General features: G+C 37.5%; 1 protein-coding gene across 5 annotated transcripts in view; it reads left to right on the top strand.

Annotated features, from left to right (window-relative positions):
- The window catches only part of GK (glycerol kinase), a 75,145-nt gene that overhangs the window by 52,001 nt on the left and 6,131 nt on the right, over positions 1 to 17,013 (top strand). For all 5 annotated transcript variants that reach the window (XM_087426597.1, XM_004435066.3, XM_004435067.2 and 2 more), the window contains 7 exons: positions 2,379 to 2,421; positions 2,899 to 2,979; positions 12,761 to 12,839; positions 13,651 to 13,747; positions 14,302 to 14,386; positions 14,900 to 15,020; positions 15,131 to 15,274. In XM_087426597.1, the coding sequence (XP_087282723.1) occupies positions 2,379 to 2,421; positions 2,899 to 2,979; positions 12,761 to 12,839; positions 13,651 to 13,747; positions 14,302 to 14,386; positions 14,900 to 15,020; positions 15,131 to 15,274 (650 nt within the window). The remainder of the gene's footprint in view (positions 1 to 2,378; positions 2,422 to 2,898; positions 2,980 to 12,760; positions 12,840 to 13,650; positions 13,748 to 14,301; positions 14,387 to 14,899; positions 15,021 to 15,130; positions 15,275 to 17,013) is intronic.

The raw sequence follows: 17,013 nt of genomic DNA, 5'->3' as shown, positions 1-17,013 counted from the left end.
GATAGGTATACCATGTAATGCTGAAAGCTCCATATATGTTTGATAACTGGGAAGAAAAAATAATAAAATTTAAGAGGAAAATCATTGCCTGTGTACTGCTTTGAAAGCTGTGGCCTAAATGTAGCAAGGGAGTCTCTTCATACATTGATAATGCTCATTAATTACTTATTAAGTATACTAACTTAAGAATTCGGTTTTATTAAGCGCCTTGAGCCTTTGCATCAATTTTGTACTTTAAGACTTGCACACTACTGTTCTGTATACACAGTGTTTTGATGGGGGCTAAATTGGTACAGATTTCTCCTTCAAAAAACATGAGACATAATTAACTTCCATTTTGGGGGGCCGGCCCCGTGGCTTAGCGGTTAAGTGTGCGCGCTCCGCTACTGGCGGCCCGGGTTTGGATCCCGGGCGCACACCCACGCACCGCTTGCCTGGCCATGCTGAGGCAGCGTCCCACATACAGCAGCTAGAAGGATGTGCAACTATGACATACAACTATCTACTGGGGCTTTGGGGAGAAAAGGGGAAAAAAAGGAGGAGGATTGGCAATAGATGTTAGCTCAGGGCCGGTCTTCCTCAACAAAAGGAGGAGGATTGGCATGGATGTTAGTTAGCTCAGGGCTGATCTTCCTCACACACACACGCACAAAAAGACTTCCATTTTTGTGAATATTTATTAAAGGAGATTAACTTATAATAAAGCTTTTTCAGCATCACAGAAGTAAAAAGGTGTAGTGATTTATATGTTTTAATTCATAAACGTATTATTATCTGTGCCTAGTGTTATTTGACTGGTGTCTTTAAAAACTTAGATACAGTAGTCCTCCTTATCCACAGTTTCGCTTTCCACAATTTCGGTTACCCACTGTCAACCGCAGTCTGAAAATATTAATGGAAAATTCCAGAAATAAACAATTCATAAGTTTTAAATTGTGTGCTGTTCTAAGTAGTGTGATGAAGTCTCCCGCCATCCCACTCAGTTCCACCCAGGATGTGAGTCATCCCTTTGTTCAGCGTATCCACGCTGTATATACGCTACCTGCCCGTTGGTCACTTAGTAGCAGTCTTGGTTATCAGATCGACTATGATGGTATTGCAGTGCTTGTGTTCAAGTAACCCTTATTTTACTTAATAATGGCCCCAGAGCATAAGAGTAGTGATGCTGGCAGTTTGGATATTCTCTTACTGTGCCTAATTTATAAATTAAACTTTATCATAGGTATGTATGTATAGGAAAAAAGACAGTATATATGGAGTTTGGTGCTATCTGCGATTTCAGGCATCCACTGGGGGTCTTGGAGCATATCTCCCTCAGATAAGGGGGGACTACTGTATTCATTAATCCATGCTCCATGAATGCATTAGCTGTTCATCATGCAGGCCAAGAATATATTTGGGTAAGAAAGGATAGAAAGTTTTGGGCTAATTCTTATTCACAATAGCGGTGCCTAGAAAAATGTTTATCAGAAGAAATTGCCCTCAGTTTCTGTTTGCTCCACAAGACAAACGCAGCTGATGTCGCAGAGCACAGCAGCAAGGCCTGTGGGGAGGGAATCCCAAGCTCGGGCAGGACAGCGTGTGGAGAGCCAAGGGTGACAGTTGCAGCCAACTCAGTTGAAAACTGTTTCACTTTGACCCTTACTGGTATCAGTTTGGGCTGTTTATCTGCCTGGCACAGGTCAAAACTACTTACTCATGTCCAAATGCCAGACTTGTTGCAAAGTCTGAAGCTTATACTGATAAGGCTGCCACAAAATAAATTCAGTTCTTCCCTGGCAGCTGTGTACATTCTGGCTCTGACTCTCTCACCGCTGTTAGAATGCCCTATCCTGCAGGGAGAATGGGAAAGCTAGGCCTTAAATAGCCTTCCCCTCTATGCCACCCCTGTCTTCATGGTCCAGCTACATTTTCCCACACTCTGGACCTAGCTTCCTCTCTGTGCCAGAAGATAGTGGTGTTTCTCAGTTTACGACTGACTGATGATAGAGCTAAGCTGGCCAGCCGCGTTGGTGAACGGCTTAGTCACAATGCTTCACTCCACGTGGATTAGTAGCAGCGTTAACTGTGACCGAACGTAGAATTTGTTGTAATTCAGTGACATTTTATAAACACAGCCCTGGGCTACGACTGACTAAACACTAAATACCATACCTGCATTTTTCCATTAAGATTGCACTAAGTACATTTTCTTCTAGACTTATCTTTAAAACATTATTTCAAAAAGAATATGTGATGTCTGTTAGCTTTTGGAACTTTTCTAGAACTTGAATGACTTTTATTATACGAAGTAAAATGTCAGTTTATTTGTATTATTAATGTTTCATCATTTACTTTTAATAAAATTGTTATACTGTTCATTCTTCCCCCAACTATAGGTATGGAACAGGCTGTTTCTTACTATGTAATACAGGCCGTAAGGTTGGTTTTTTCAAATTAAAAGATTGATGAAAGTGTTCTTTAACTTCACATAAATAATGCTTGAGCATAATTTGCTATTAAGTTACTTTTGAGTCTGCAGCTTTTATTTAATCTTTATCAGGGTTAAATTTAGAGCTCAGTAAAAATGAGGAAAATCACTAAATTTGAATGGTTCTAGTAAGAACCATTTTAGGTTCTTTGAATTTTATATTTGTGTTTTTAATTGTGTTGCTGGGAAATCTACACTAGGACCTTGTCAGATTCTTAATGCAAATCTAACTTGGAACAAGGGGTAAACTTTTTGTTCTGTTTAAGTGTATTGTTCTTAATACTGGTAATTTTGACTGTTAAGATTAATTTTTTAAATTGGTATATTTATTGAATTATTTTGTACCTAGGTCATTTTAGCTTTAAAAAATATTCTTATGCTATCTTTTTATTTTCCTGACTACTGAAATCTTTTTCTCCTGCCTACAGTGTGTATTTTCTGAACATGGCCTTCTGACCACAGTGGCTTATAAACTCGGCAGAGACAAACCAGTATATTATGCATTGGAAGTAAGTTCTTTTCAATTAATTTGGATAATATGATGAACACTCAAAGCTGATGAAAATCACAGTGTTTTCTAACACCTTTTCTGATAAATCTTAATATACAAGACTCAAAACACTCAGTTTTCTTCTTGGCATTCAGTTAAGTAGAAGGAACCTGGGACTGAGCTGGGGTCAGGACTCCCAGGAGACCTTGATTATTTTATATTGGCTCCTCAGTTCTTTTACCAATTAATTGTGTGACGTTGGGCGTGTTACCTAACCGCTTTACAATGTAAGATTTTTTGTCTCTGAAGTTTAATGAAGGCATTGACTTGTTCTCTAACGTTTCTTTCAGCGTTTCATTATAACCACAATGCCTCAGTGTTCCAAAGAGAACCCCTGGGCACAAAAACGCAGAGCAACTCTCTTCACGTGTATCCTCATAAAAATAAATTTTGTGTCACATTTTGATGGAGGAAAGAAAGTGAGGAGATTTATGCCATTTTTCACTGGAAGCATTTGTTTCAAACATGTTTGTAAATTCTAGTAGGAATATGTCAGCCTAAGTCTATAGGGCATGGTAAGTTTGCATTAGAACCTTTATTTATAAAGTCAAAGAAGCAGTACTCTTTTTGTAAAATCAGATACATTTCTTAAAAGCATTTCTTTACAATTTGCTTTAAATGGCTCCCTTGCAATGTACTAACATACAAGTGATCTGGAAACTTATTGAGGCTTGTTTCCTGGAGTACCTGATAATAATTTGGCCACAAGTGTTAGACTTCTGTTTATAGTTAAAACATTTTGTTAGTTATGCCTTAAGCATGAGGAATTTGAGTTTATTTCAGTTTTTTCTTGCCCCCTCTCTGTATAAGCACTGGAATCTCTCCCCCAGCCCCTTTTCTATGGATAATAGAAGCATTTGTGAAACAGTTGGTCTGTGTATTAAAGGTATCCTAATACTTCTCAGAACTTAAACTCCTACAAGCCCTCTCCCTCTCTGTTTCCCCCTATAGAAAGTGCTTAGTGTAGCACTAGGCACACCAAATATGCACTTGATAAGTATTACCTATGGCAATAATAGTAAGCTGCTCTCTTTTTTCCTTATACGGGGGACAATCAGTGGTTTAGAATTATAGATGCCTTAGACCTGGAAAAGGTCTGAGAGATAAGAGTTACCTGGTCTTAACTTCCCTCCCAATATGAAAAGCCTTCTCTTCTATCCTTCACCGATAGCCTTCCAACTTCTGTTGGAAGATAGCACAGAAACTGCTTCTTAATAACACCTCTACCATCAAACCTAGGTTGGCTGTCAAGAGAATTCAAATACTAGGAGGCACCCCTCAGTTTTTCTGGGTCTTCCTACTCCAGGATAAACTTCCCCAGTGCCCTGATGTCACATGTTTTCTGGATACTTTATAGTTCTGGGCTCCCTTCATTAGATGCATTCCAATTTGTCAGTGTCTTCCAGAATGGAATAGAATATTCTATATGTAATCTGACCTGTACTCACTAGTGTCATTTATTTCTCTCTGACCATAAACACTACTTCTGCTACTCTAGCCTGAGAGTTCATTAATTTAGTCTAATAACCCCATCATATCATTGGCTCCGGGAACATATGTTAAAATATCTAGCTCTTTTTATGAATCATTGTCAAGCCGAGTCCATTCCATCTGTATTTGCACAGAAGATCTTTTGTTAATCTAAATTCAGGTCTTCATTTCTTCCTGTTAAATTGCATGACGGTGATTTCAGCCTATTCTGACACACACTGAATTCTTTTTCACTCTTCACTCTGTCACTTTTCTAGTTTTGTCTCATCTGGAGACTTAACAAACATATGCTTTTGATTTTGTTTTGATTCGTGTAATTTTTTTTAGATTTATAGAATTATAAAGCTGAGAAAGTAGCTTAGATGACAACAGGCTTCGCTACCCGTACCATCCCCTTGTTTTACACACGAGGAATCTGAGAGTAGACAAGTGAAATTGTAGTCACTTGGCCAAGGTAACTTTTGACAGCTAGTAAGTAGCCAATCCAGGATGCAAATCCAAGTTATTGGACATCAAAGTCTGCATGCCTAGGCCACCCCACTGTGTTGTCTCCTTCCTTGTAAATCTCGATATTCAGGGCTCCGGTCTCCAGAGTCCAGTGTTCTTTTCACTGCATCTTGCATATGTCACTTCCTTTGTCTACTAACCTAGCAACTCAGCCACAACACACACACACACACACACACACACACACACGCACACTCACACACTAATATGTTTACAAGAGTAAATAGGATTTTTTCCCTTTTTTTTCTTTTCCATGTATTCTAATTTTTTTTCCAACAAACATTTTTTAAAAATTAAACCAAATCTACAAAAGAGGGTGGGGAATAAGGCTAGATTGGTAAACCTTTTTCTCAGTAAAGTCATGCTAATTCCACTTAGTCACACTGCTTCCTTTTTTTTTTTTGCAAATGCTTATAAAGCATGTATTTAATACTCATTTCTTTAGTTAGACAGATTGTTGTTAGGCTTGGCAATCTGGAGTATTAAAAATTTACTTTCTACCCTTTTTAAAAACTGAAACTATAGCTACCCATCTTAGTTTTTAGTGTTCTTTCTCCCTCTGCTGATTTGGAAGCAATGTAATGCATTTCTAATTTTTTTGTTGTTGTTTCAAGTTTTTACCCTCTCTCGGGGGTGGGTATAAAATCTTAGATTAACGGTTGTTTTTCCTGCATCCCTTCTGGCCATTTTTAATACTGTTGAGACTTCTGCTGCTCTGATCTAAATGTGATTCCTTTGTAGATAATCTGGTTTATTGTCTGGGAGTTTTTAATGTTATCTCCTTATCATTGATGTTCTGCTGTTTTACTGTTATGTGCTTGGGTTGGGATTTATTTTTACTTATCCTGTTAGGTACTTGGATACAAGTCTGTCTTCAGTTCTGGAAAATTCTCAGCAATTATCTCTTCAAATACTGCTTCTCTACCATTACCTCCATCCTCTTCTGGAATTACTATTGAATAGATATTGGAAGCTTTCAACTCATCTTCCATGTCTCTTAACTTCCCTTTTATATTTTTTCAATCTCTTTGTTTCTCTGTGCTGCATCCCTGGTGAGTTTCTCAGTATCCACCTTACATTCTCTCTTTAAAACAAACAAAACAAAACAAACATTTTTTTATTGTGAAATATAAGACACGTACAGATGCATAAAATATCAATTTACAGCTTGACAAATTATTATAAAGACAGGACTCATGTAACCTCACCCAGGTCAGGAAACAGAACACTGCCAATACCAAGGAACCCCCTCTGTGCCCTCCCAATCATAGCCTCCTCCCTCTGCCCTAAGGTAACCACTGCCCTGACTTTTATTATAATCACTTCCTTACTTTTCTTTATAGTTCTAACACTTAAATATGCAACCCTAAACACCAGAGTTTAGCTTTGCATGTTTTAATACTTTATATATTAAAAATATAAAAGAGAGAGAGAGACTGAACCATACAGTATGTATTCTTTGATCTGGGTTCTTTCACTCAACGTTGTATTTGTGAGATTCATCCTTGTTGTTAGATATAGCTATTGTTTCATTCTTTTTCGTTACCATATGAAAATCCACCAGCAGTGTATGGGAACAGTAATTTACTCATCTTCTCTGTCTATTCTACAGGTTATCCCACCTATTACATTTCTTAATTTCGCTCAGTAATTTCATTTCTAGGAGTTTTAATTGGTTGTTTTTCATATCCACCTGATTTTGTTTTATTTCTATTTTCTTTTGATTCATAATTTTATGGGGTTTTTTTAATGGAAATCATGCCTCAATTTATCTCTTTGAATACTTTTAGTACATACTTATTTTAAAGTCTTTGTTAGGCTAAAGTGAATTCTATTCCAGCTGTTAAACTTTGTTGTCTGATGTCTTAATAATAGATTTCTTCATGTATTTTGAAAGTTTTACTTCCAGTCTCATCTTCCATTAAGCCGTAGCCTTAGTCACCAATTAGACAGCTGCTTGTTTTCCAGCATCCCTGCACAAGCGGGAGAGCGCCACCTAGCCCCCAACTTCAAGCACTGAAGCTGATTCTATTCCTTGTCTTACACAAAACGTTTTGGATGCCATTCCTCTGGAGGAGCCAGTTCCTGGCCACCACTCCTGCTCCCTGATACATACAGAAAAATCAATTCGAACCTGTCATGCTTGTGGCTTCAAGTCCTCTCTGTCATGCATTTATGTTTCTGTCCACATCAACATTGTTCTCTATTTCAGTCACCATGTATTGTTTTGATTTTCTCTTTTCACATTTTGCCTGTTATCCTCTGTGTTTAGAACAGAAGGGATTTTTCAAGTGCAAACTCATCATTTCTATTGATGTGGACATCTACCTCTTTTTCATCACCCAGAGAATTCTTTTGTTCTCTCCCTACACCCTGGCATGTGATTCATCTAGGCCTGACATTTTGACATCTCTAGGTTCCTATTTTCATTATCAGTAAAAAGGCATTGGAGCACATGATCCTTTAGTTGTTCTAAGACTTTAAACTCATTTAAACTGCTTAAATTTGTCCCTCTCTTTCTAGTTGGAAAATTTTTCTTAGTGAGGGAAGAGACTGAAGCAAAATAGAGCAGTCGAGGAGTTCTGCCTTCCCTCTGCCATCTGTCAGTAGTGCACTATCTTCCCGAGGCTGTGCTTCTCCCTTCGCTTGTTCATCTTCTTTATCTAAATATTATTTCACAAGACAAAATCCTTTTGGGGGTTTTTAATATGGTTATGAACTTGAGCTTACTTAGGATTTGAGACTTCCGTGTTCTGTATTCTGTCATAGATGTAAGTTCCCTGAGGCCAGGGTACTTGTATGTCTAGTTCACCACTCTCTCCCAGCAGGCTGGCATGTGGTAGACACTCAGTAAACATTGGTTACATACCAAATCCTACGTTATGCCATTTTTTTCTATTTAAATATGAGCTTCAAAGAGGGTTCCCTATATCCCCCCATTGGTTTCTTTAAACGTGCCTTCTCCCATCTCTTCTTTGGTATGATTTATGATTATAGTGTTAAGGTTTTCTTTAGAGTTTTTCATCCCTCTTGAACCAGATATTCCATTTTAGGTATAAGCCTATATATTAGTGAACTATTGCTGTATAACAATATTACCACAAATGTAAGTGGCTTAAAACCACACCCATTTGTTATCTCAGTTTCCATGGGTCAGGAGTCCAGGAACAGCTTAGCTGGGTCCTCTGTTCAGGGTGTTGCAAGGCTGCAGTCAAGGTGTTGGCTGAGGCTGCAGTCTCATCTGAGGCTCCATCTGCTTGCAGGCTTGCTTAGCTTATTGGCTGAATTCAGTTCCTTGCAGTTGTAGGACTGAGGGCTTCAGTTTCTTGCTGGCTGTCAGCCAGAGGCTGCCCTCAGCTCCTAGAGGCCACCTGTAGTTGCTTCCCATGTTAGGACTCCTAGCATGGCCCTCTGCTTCCTCAAAGCCAGAAAGGGAGGGAGAGAGTCCAGAAAACAGGTGTGAGAATCTGATAACAATGTAATCATGTTAACATCATCACGTACATCCCGTCACCTTTGACATGTACTGTTGGTTAGAAGCAAGTCATAGGCGCCACCACGTTCAAGGGGAGAGGATCATGCAAGGGCGTGAATGCCAGGAGGCGGGGAGCATGGGGGCCTTAATTAAGAATCCCTCTGCCGCGGCCTATAAACATCGTTTATGGACTTTTGTAATGTCCTTTCTTGGAAAGTATACTTTCTGAGCAATAAATGGTTTTAATTTTAGTTCCCTAACTTGTTACTGAAGTGTTAATGATATAGATTACATTTCAAAAATAATGCTCTGTGTTTCAAAAAAAACACTCTGTGTTCCTTTTCTCTTTTCTATGCAATTAAAAAAGCTATAGAGTTAGATTTTGCATTTGTAATCTTATACAAATTAAGTACGGTATAAGTATATATGTAGAGGGGCCGGCCCCCTGGCTTAGCGGTTAAGTGCACGTGCTCCACTACTGGTGGCCCGGGTTCAGATCCCAGGCGTGCACCGAGGCACCGCTTCTCTGGCCAAACTGAGGCCGCGTCCCACATACAGCAACTAGAAGGATGTGCAACTATGACGTACAACTATCTACTGGGGCTTTGGGGGAAAAAAAAGGAGGAGGATTGGCAATAGATGTTAGCTCAGAGCCGGTCTTCCTCAGCAAAAAGAGGAGGATTAGCACGGATGTTAGCTCAGGGCTGATCTTCCTCACAAAAAAAAAAAAAAAAGAAGCCCTCTCCACTGATGAGGGTCTTCTATAAAATACAAAAAAAAAGGTATATATGTAGAGATACATATTACTGTAGCATACACAAAACTGTTTACTACGCCTAATGGATGATTTTAAGCAATTTAAGGATAATCTTAATTTTACATAATTTTTCTCCACACCTGCTGATTTTAAGTGTAACTGCCTTGTAGGATATAACTCTCCTGCATCCTGAAATATCTGCTTTGTACAGATACTGTTCATGGCAGTGGCATTCATGTCAAGGAGCTTTTGAGGAAAAGTATGTTTGCCCGCTATGATGTTACATCAGATCTACTTGATTATTTTTAATCCAATCTTCCTATAACCTCTTTCTTAGCCTTTCACTTTCCAGGCTATGTGTCTAGTTTTTAAATAATTTATTCCCCTTGTCCATTTAATTCCGCATGTTACCATTTAATTTATTCTTCTTTATACCTTCTCGTTTCTATTATGTCTTTCTTAGAGTACAGCTATTAGGCTTGCAGGCACCTTTCCCCGAGGATCATGACTTAGAACAAGGGTTGGTTCTTATATGTAGATGATGTGCTTAACTATTAGATCTTTATATTTAGGATATAGTTGACAGTAATTTATTTGATAGCAAGTAGACAGTCACTTTCTGTCTATCATTTTAGGTTTCTGTTCCTGTATTCTTTTTCCTGCCCATCTTCAAAGCATTATACCATCTTCCACTTTATCTCCTGCCTCTGAATTCAGAAGACCAGATCTTTTGTGAATTTGGAGGTTTCTTTCATTTTTATTAACTTTTTAAAGGCTAACTAATACCATGTATTATGTCCTCATACCAAAATTATATACTTCTTTAGATAAGTGTTTTTAATATACCTTTTATTTTCTTATATTGAATCTGTTTCTTCACTCACAACCAAATGCTCCTGTACACTTCTGATGACCAAATTTAAAATACTTTTTTCTGGAACCTTGACAGGGGCTTCGTATTTTTTTTTCTTTTGTTTTAATTTAAGTAATGCCCTCTGGTTTTCAACCAGTTACCTTTAATTAAAACCTTGGTATTCCTTTTGCTAAAACCATATTGCTTCCTCTCAAAAAAAATATTGTCTAAGCATGTAACATCTTGCCCTTTTCAATGGAAATGAGGCACATCCGCATTTGGTTCCCCAAAGTATAAAATTCCACTAGCCACAAAACCACTCTAATAGACTTCTAGCACAGTGGCTTTTTTAAATTCATAGTTTACTCCCCTAAAACTATTGAAAATGTATACATTTCTTGGTTAGATGCCATTTAGAGCCGGTATCTTTTGAGAGCATAAGGAGAAAGGGACATCTGGTTTTTTAATTAGATCTAGAACTGTGCTGTCCAATATGGTAGCCACTAGCCACATGTGGCTATTGTGCACTTGAAATGTGGCTAGTCCAAATTGAGATGTGCTGTAAGTGTAAAATAGATACCCGATTTCAGACTTAGTACAAAAAATATATAAAATATCTCAATTTTTATATTGATTACATGTTGCAATGATAATATTTTTAATATATTGGGTTAAACAAAATATATTACAATCAATTTAACCTGTTTCTTTTTACCTGTTTAATGTGGTAACTAGAAAATTTAGATTACATATGTGGCTCACATTATATTTCTATTGGACAACGCTGGTCTAGAAAATCTTATACATTTACTAGTCTTTGGCAACTGTTGTCTCTGAATTGTTTGCTTCCAAAGGAAATTTGAAAGTAAAATTCTTAAGTCTCTCTAAGCAAAAAATTTACTTAGTTCTCCTTCATGGTCCCACTAAGTACCTAAATATATAACATATCAAAGTTAGGAAGTGTATTAAGAACTTCTTTTTTGGGGGGAGACCGTGGGTTAGAGTCCCTTGTAAGGTATTTGTTGAATTGTCTTTGGCCCATTTTTAAAGCCCAGTTATATTTGCACAGTGATGTCATATCTGTTCCTCAAATAGTTTTTTATAGCTAAAAGACCACTGTGTAAAGAGAACAATTGTGGTGGCCTGCAGCTTTCCAGTAACGTATAGTTACTTGTTCGTTAGAAGCTGTAAATAATAGAATGTATCAACATAGTCAGCATCTAGTTTGTTTACATCCTGAATACTGACAGCAAGAGAGATGATCATTTATAATCCAGTTAATTGAATTGGGGACAGAGAGGTAGGCAACAGATAAAAGACATTCTGCTTCCTACACTTAATGTCACCTGACATTTTGGTTTGGGGTGACTCGGTGGAAGTAATTTACATTAATAAGCTATATGAATGAAACATCAGAACCAAAAACTTATTTTGAAATTCCTAGTGGTTTGTGCTGATACTTTTTTTGCCCTCATGATCTTTTTATAACAGCTTTATTGAGATATAATTCAGATATCACATAATTCACTCTTTTAAAGTGTACAATTCAATGGCTTTTAGTATATTCACAGAGTTGTGCAGCCTCACTACAATCTAACTTTAGAACATTTTCATCACCCCAAGGAATAACTCCATCACCCCAACCCTAGACAACTACTAATCTACTCTTTGTCTCTAGATTGCCTATTCTGGACATTTTATATAAACAGAATCATACAATATGTGGTCTTTTGTGACTGGCTTCTTCCACTTAGCATAATGTTTTCAAGGTTCATCCATGTTGTAGCAGAACTTTGTTCCTTTTCATGGCCAAATACTATTCCACTGTGTGCGTATTCCACGTTTTATTTACCCATTCATCAGTCGGTGGAATTTGGCTGATACTTTTTTAACACTTAAAAATTAATGAATTTAGTATTTACATTCAGTAAGAATCTTCCCATATATTCTCATATTGAGCCTCATAGTCCTTTGTTTAGGTAGATGTTGTTATAGTCTCCACCATTTTATAGGTGAAGAAATGGAGGCTCAGAAAGCCTAACTAATTTACCTAAGATCACATAGCAATTAAGCACTAGAACTCAGACTCAAACCAGTTCATCTGACTCCAAATCATGTTTTCTTCCTTGTTGCCACAGCACACCCCGCCCCCCGTTCCTTGGTGATTTTGTTGTAAAGAATAATTACTTTGTAGTTAGCATCTTCGCTAACTATTTTGTTGTTGTTGCTTGATTTAATATACTGTTAGATATGGGAAATGGACTTGAAAATAACTTTTAACGTGGCCTCTCCCAATAACTTTGTGGATAAGATGGGAATGTATTCTAGGTGATAATATACTCAGTAGCTTAGCAACAGATAGAACAATTATACAAGAAGCAAACTGCTTAACACATTGATGTCCACCTACGGGGACAGATCCAAGGGTGTGCTGGAGGGCTCTCTTCTTTTCCCTGTCTCATGAAAAACTTCTATAATGACCTAGATAAAAAAATATGTTTGTATTAAAAGACCTAGTTTATGATATTTGTAGAAATCCCAAAGTTGAAATTTTTGCATTTTATCCATCTGGTAGTGTCATACACAGAGAATATGCTCAATAAAAACTTTTTATAGTGATAACATATATTCTCTCTCGGATTCCTTTTTTTCCATAGGGTTCTGTGGCTATAGCCGGTGCTGTTATTCGCTGGCTAAGAGACAATCTAGGAATTATAAAGACCTCAGAGGAAATTGGTAAGTATGTTCTAACAAACGGTTAGAATCTGAATGGTGAAAATTTTTGATATTTTACCTTTGCAATCTGTTAATACTTGTGCTTTACCACATATGTGACATTAAATTATATGGATCCCTATTATGAGTTTGATTTATACATAAAAGACTATTTTGTGAAGATTTATAAAACAACAAATCGACATAATTAGTGGTGGATTAATAAACTGGCAAGGTAGGGCATAAAAATTACCCAACTATAAAATTGAACACCAAAGATTGCCAGAATCTGCAGTAAAGTAGTCCAGTTATATTTATCTGATGGGAAAGAGCTTTAACTCTTAGAGTGAGCATTAAAACTCCAGTACCTATAATTTAAGTATTAATATGGCTATTTTCAGTCTATGGATAATTATTTTGAACTCACCTACCCACTCTGTCTTCGACTTGTTTAATTTTGCCTGAAGATGAGACAATCAGAAACACATTTCTGATTAGGGACGCATTGGAGGCCACGTCTTCGTCTCCTAGTCAGCAACCTTAAAAATAACGGAAATGAGCTAAAATACCTTAATGAAACCAATCCAATTCCTTTATTTCTTGGTCTGGGTTTCATTTTAGTGGGTGTATTCAATGTGGGGAAATTTGTTTTTGTTGCTCCTAGCATACTGCTGTAATTAGGAACATTTTGCTGTACTAATGAATAGGAAACCAAAAGCCCTGTCCTAATTTTGTTAAACAGATGTGTTTATGAACTAAAGTAAGTAGGATATGTTAAAGTAAGTAGGATATGTTAGAGTGATTTTTGTTTTTCTTTTTTTTTTAATGTTAGAAAAACTTGCTAAAGAAGTAGGTACTTCTTATGGCTGCTATTTCGTCCCAGCATTTTCAGGGTTATATGCACCTTATTGGGAGCCCAGTGCAAGAGGGTAAGAATTGAAAATAAGGTATGCTTTTGTGGGTCCTGATTTATTTACTAAATTAGCTAATAACTTATTAGTTAATAGTTTCCTATCTATTTTCAAATTATTTTAAAGTGTTGAGGAAACCTTTTCCATTTGGAAAGTATAATTTCAGAACCTTTAAATTCCAAGAAGTTATAAATCATCTGACAATAAGCCCCCATATTCATATTCGTGAATTCATATCCATATTCATATTAGTGTTGTTATCTTTTATCTTCAAGGCATCTGAAAGTTATGTATCAAAGAGATATCATCCAGATGAATACTGATTTGGTTTTATATTATTGTCATCTATTCAGATGGATCATGAACTTTTTCATATGTGGATGCAGAATTGTGGACTCGAAGGACTTTCCAAGCTACTTAGTGTTTATGTCCAGTTTTGGGGGTTTTTTTAATGTCCTTTTTATTTCTGCACATTTCTATCTACCAAATTCAACCTTTCCATATTCAGAACATTTCGGATTGATGACTCATTTATTCCACTCTAATATTGAAATCTTTGCATATATTTTTAGGATCATCTGTGGGCTCACTCAGTTCACCAATAAATGCCATATTGCTTTTGCTGCATTAGAAGCTGTTTGTTTCCAAACCCGAGAGGTAATAAATATAGGCCTGTTGTCTTGTACTTAATCCACTTTCATTGCTCTTAAATAAATTATATATTAATGCCAGAAATTTGTTAAGTAGTTTATCAAAAATTAAGCCTGCCTAAACACTAATCCAATAAATATAACTGTTCTTTGTCCAGCTGTCATTATCTTCTAAGTTCCTGTTATCTGCCAGGCTCTGGGCATTTTACATGTGGAGGGGATGCTGAGTGGTACATATTAGGCAAAGGGAATAGCACAAACATAGGCATCGAGGCAGGAAACCAGGGTGCAAATAGAGTTGTTTGGCTTGGCTGGATATAAGGGTGAGTGCAGAGGTGTAGTGAGAGAAAAGGTTGATTGTGACCAGATCAAGGAGGGCTTGGAAGACCAGAATAAGAAGTCTAAATTTTGTTCTCTAGGCTTTGGGAAGCTCTTGAGGGTTTTTGAGTAGAAGATTGCCCTTTTCAGAGATGTTCCTACGAAATAGTTTAATGATGCTCATTGCATTGGTTTATTTAAGATTTTGGATGCCATGAACCGCGACTGTGGAATTCCGCTCAGTCATTTGCAGGTAGATGGAGGAATGACCAACAACAAAATTCTCATGCAGCTACAAGCAGACATTCTGTATATTCCAGTAGGTTAGTAAGCCTTCTTTCCTTTAAACTCCTAGAGCAACATTTCTTTCAGAAGAACTAGTTTGTTAGACATAAGGAACTGCAAAGATGTTGATGTAGCTCTCTCCCCTCAGTGAAGCCCTCGATGCCTGAAACAACGGCCCTGGGCGCTGCCATGGCTGCAGGGGCTGCAGAAGGCGTTGGCGTTTGGAGTCTCAAACCCGAGGATTTGTCAGCTGTCACGATGGAACGGTTTGAACCCCAGATCAACGCTGAGGGTACATTTAATGAATGAGACCTTTAATGGTATACTGTGAAAAAGGCCTTAGTGAGAGAGAGTTTGCCTTTCTGTTTATTCATAAGTTAAGAAACTAAGTAAAATAGCAAATGCTACTGTTTCAGATTTGGCTACTAAGCATGTTGGGTCACACTGAATGAGTGTGAATGAGAGAAATAATTCCTTATTTAAAAAAAACTCCTAACTGCTTTTTTTTACCATTCACTTCTCTTGTTTACAGTCCTTTCATGTAGGAGAATAACACTGCCACAGGATCAGTTCTAGCTTGTTAGCATAGTCTTTGAGAAGGGAGATATATCACTCACCAATCCCTAATGTCTACACTGGATCGTCTTTGGTTCTAGTGGTCTGGTTTTAGGACGTGATCAGCTGGGCTAAGGAACATTCTGGTAACTTTTAAGCACAGCAGAGCTAGCCTGACAAAAGCAACAACAATTTAAGTAAATGAGCATTAAATAATCTGATTCATGGTCCTAACAAACTAAGCTAAGCCACAAGCTCTGACCAATACCTTATTAAAATACAGTGATACTTCTCTTAAATTGAAATAAATGTGAGTACAATAATCAGGTTTTATATATATAATGAATTTGGTTTTATAACTTTTTAAAAACCTATATATAAAATAGCATCAAAGTGGATTTTGAGCTATTGGGAACTAAGCTTTCAAATGCATTTTTGTTTAACTTTCTGGAAGTCTATGCCAGCACTTCTTAATTTTATTTGTTCTTTCTCATATATAAGAAAATAGATTGTAATACTGGTAATTTTATAGTCAGATAGTATACCATGTGCCTTGATGTAGAAATGTGTTTCAAAATCTGATATTCTGTCTATAAGTAATTTTTAACTTTTGCAATATTGGATAAAATATGAAGTTCAAAAAATTTTTCTACTTCTGAAAAAAAAAATCTACTTTTTTTTTTTTTTTTTTTAGATTTTATTTATTTTATTTTTTCCCCCCAAAGCCCCAGCAGATAGTTGTATGTCATAGCTGCACATCCTTCTAGTTGCGGCATGTGGGACTCGGCCTCAGGATGGACGGAGAAGTGGCGCCTCGATGCGCACCCGGGATCCGAACCCGGGCCGCCAGCATTGCAGCGCGCGCACTTAACCACCAAGCCACAGGGCCGGCCCTCTACTTTTTAAAAAGAAAATAACGTTCAGAGAAAGTATATGGTCTCGAGACACTAATCCCACTCTTAAAGCAAGGAACTTTTGTGCAAAGAGTTAAGGATTACTATTTTCTGAGGAGAGCCATCCTTGCTGTTTTTTAAGGCCTTAGCCCAGAGTTAATCAGTTATGTCAGTTGTCCTTCCCTTCACCAAACCCTCTGCTCTCCGGACAACACACACGCACGCACACACGCACACATGCACACGTGCACATGAATAGGCACCTATACGTACATAGTTCATTCTTCCAGCAAACATTTGTTTAGAGCCGACTACAGGCCAGAAACTGTCCTGACGTGAGAATATAGAGATGAATATAGAAATGAACCAAGTCTTTGCCCTTCAGGAAACTCAAGTATTTTGGGAGAGGTAGACAAAACCATGAAAATTCACTGTGGTAGTTGATATCCTGAGGTATGTGTGTGAGGCACTGTGGGGAGATGGAGGAGGGGCCAGAAGTGGGGCCCTGGAAAGCTTTCTGAAGTGAGTGATACTTGAGCAGTGTCTCATAGGTGTTGCAGGCTTTGGGTGCTGTGGAAAGGCC

This window comes from Ceratotherium simum, chromosome X (assembly GCF_057802395.1).
Source record: "Ceratotherium simum simum isolate JZ-2026a chromosome X, ASM5780239v1, whole genome shotgun sequence".
NCBI classification, from domain to species: Eukaryota; Metazoa; Chordata; class Mammalia; order Perissodactyla; family Rhinocerotidae; genus Ceratotherium; species Ceratotherium simum.
The sequence above is the reverse complement of the archived record's forward strand: the minus strand, read 5'-3'. Positions and strand labels throughout refer to the sequence as shown.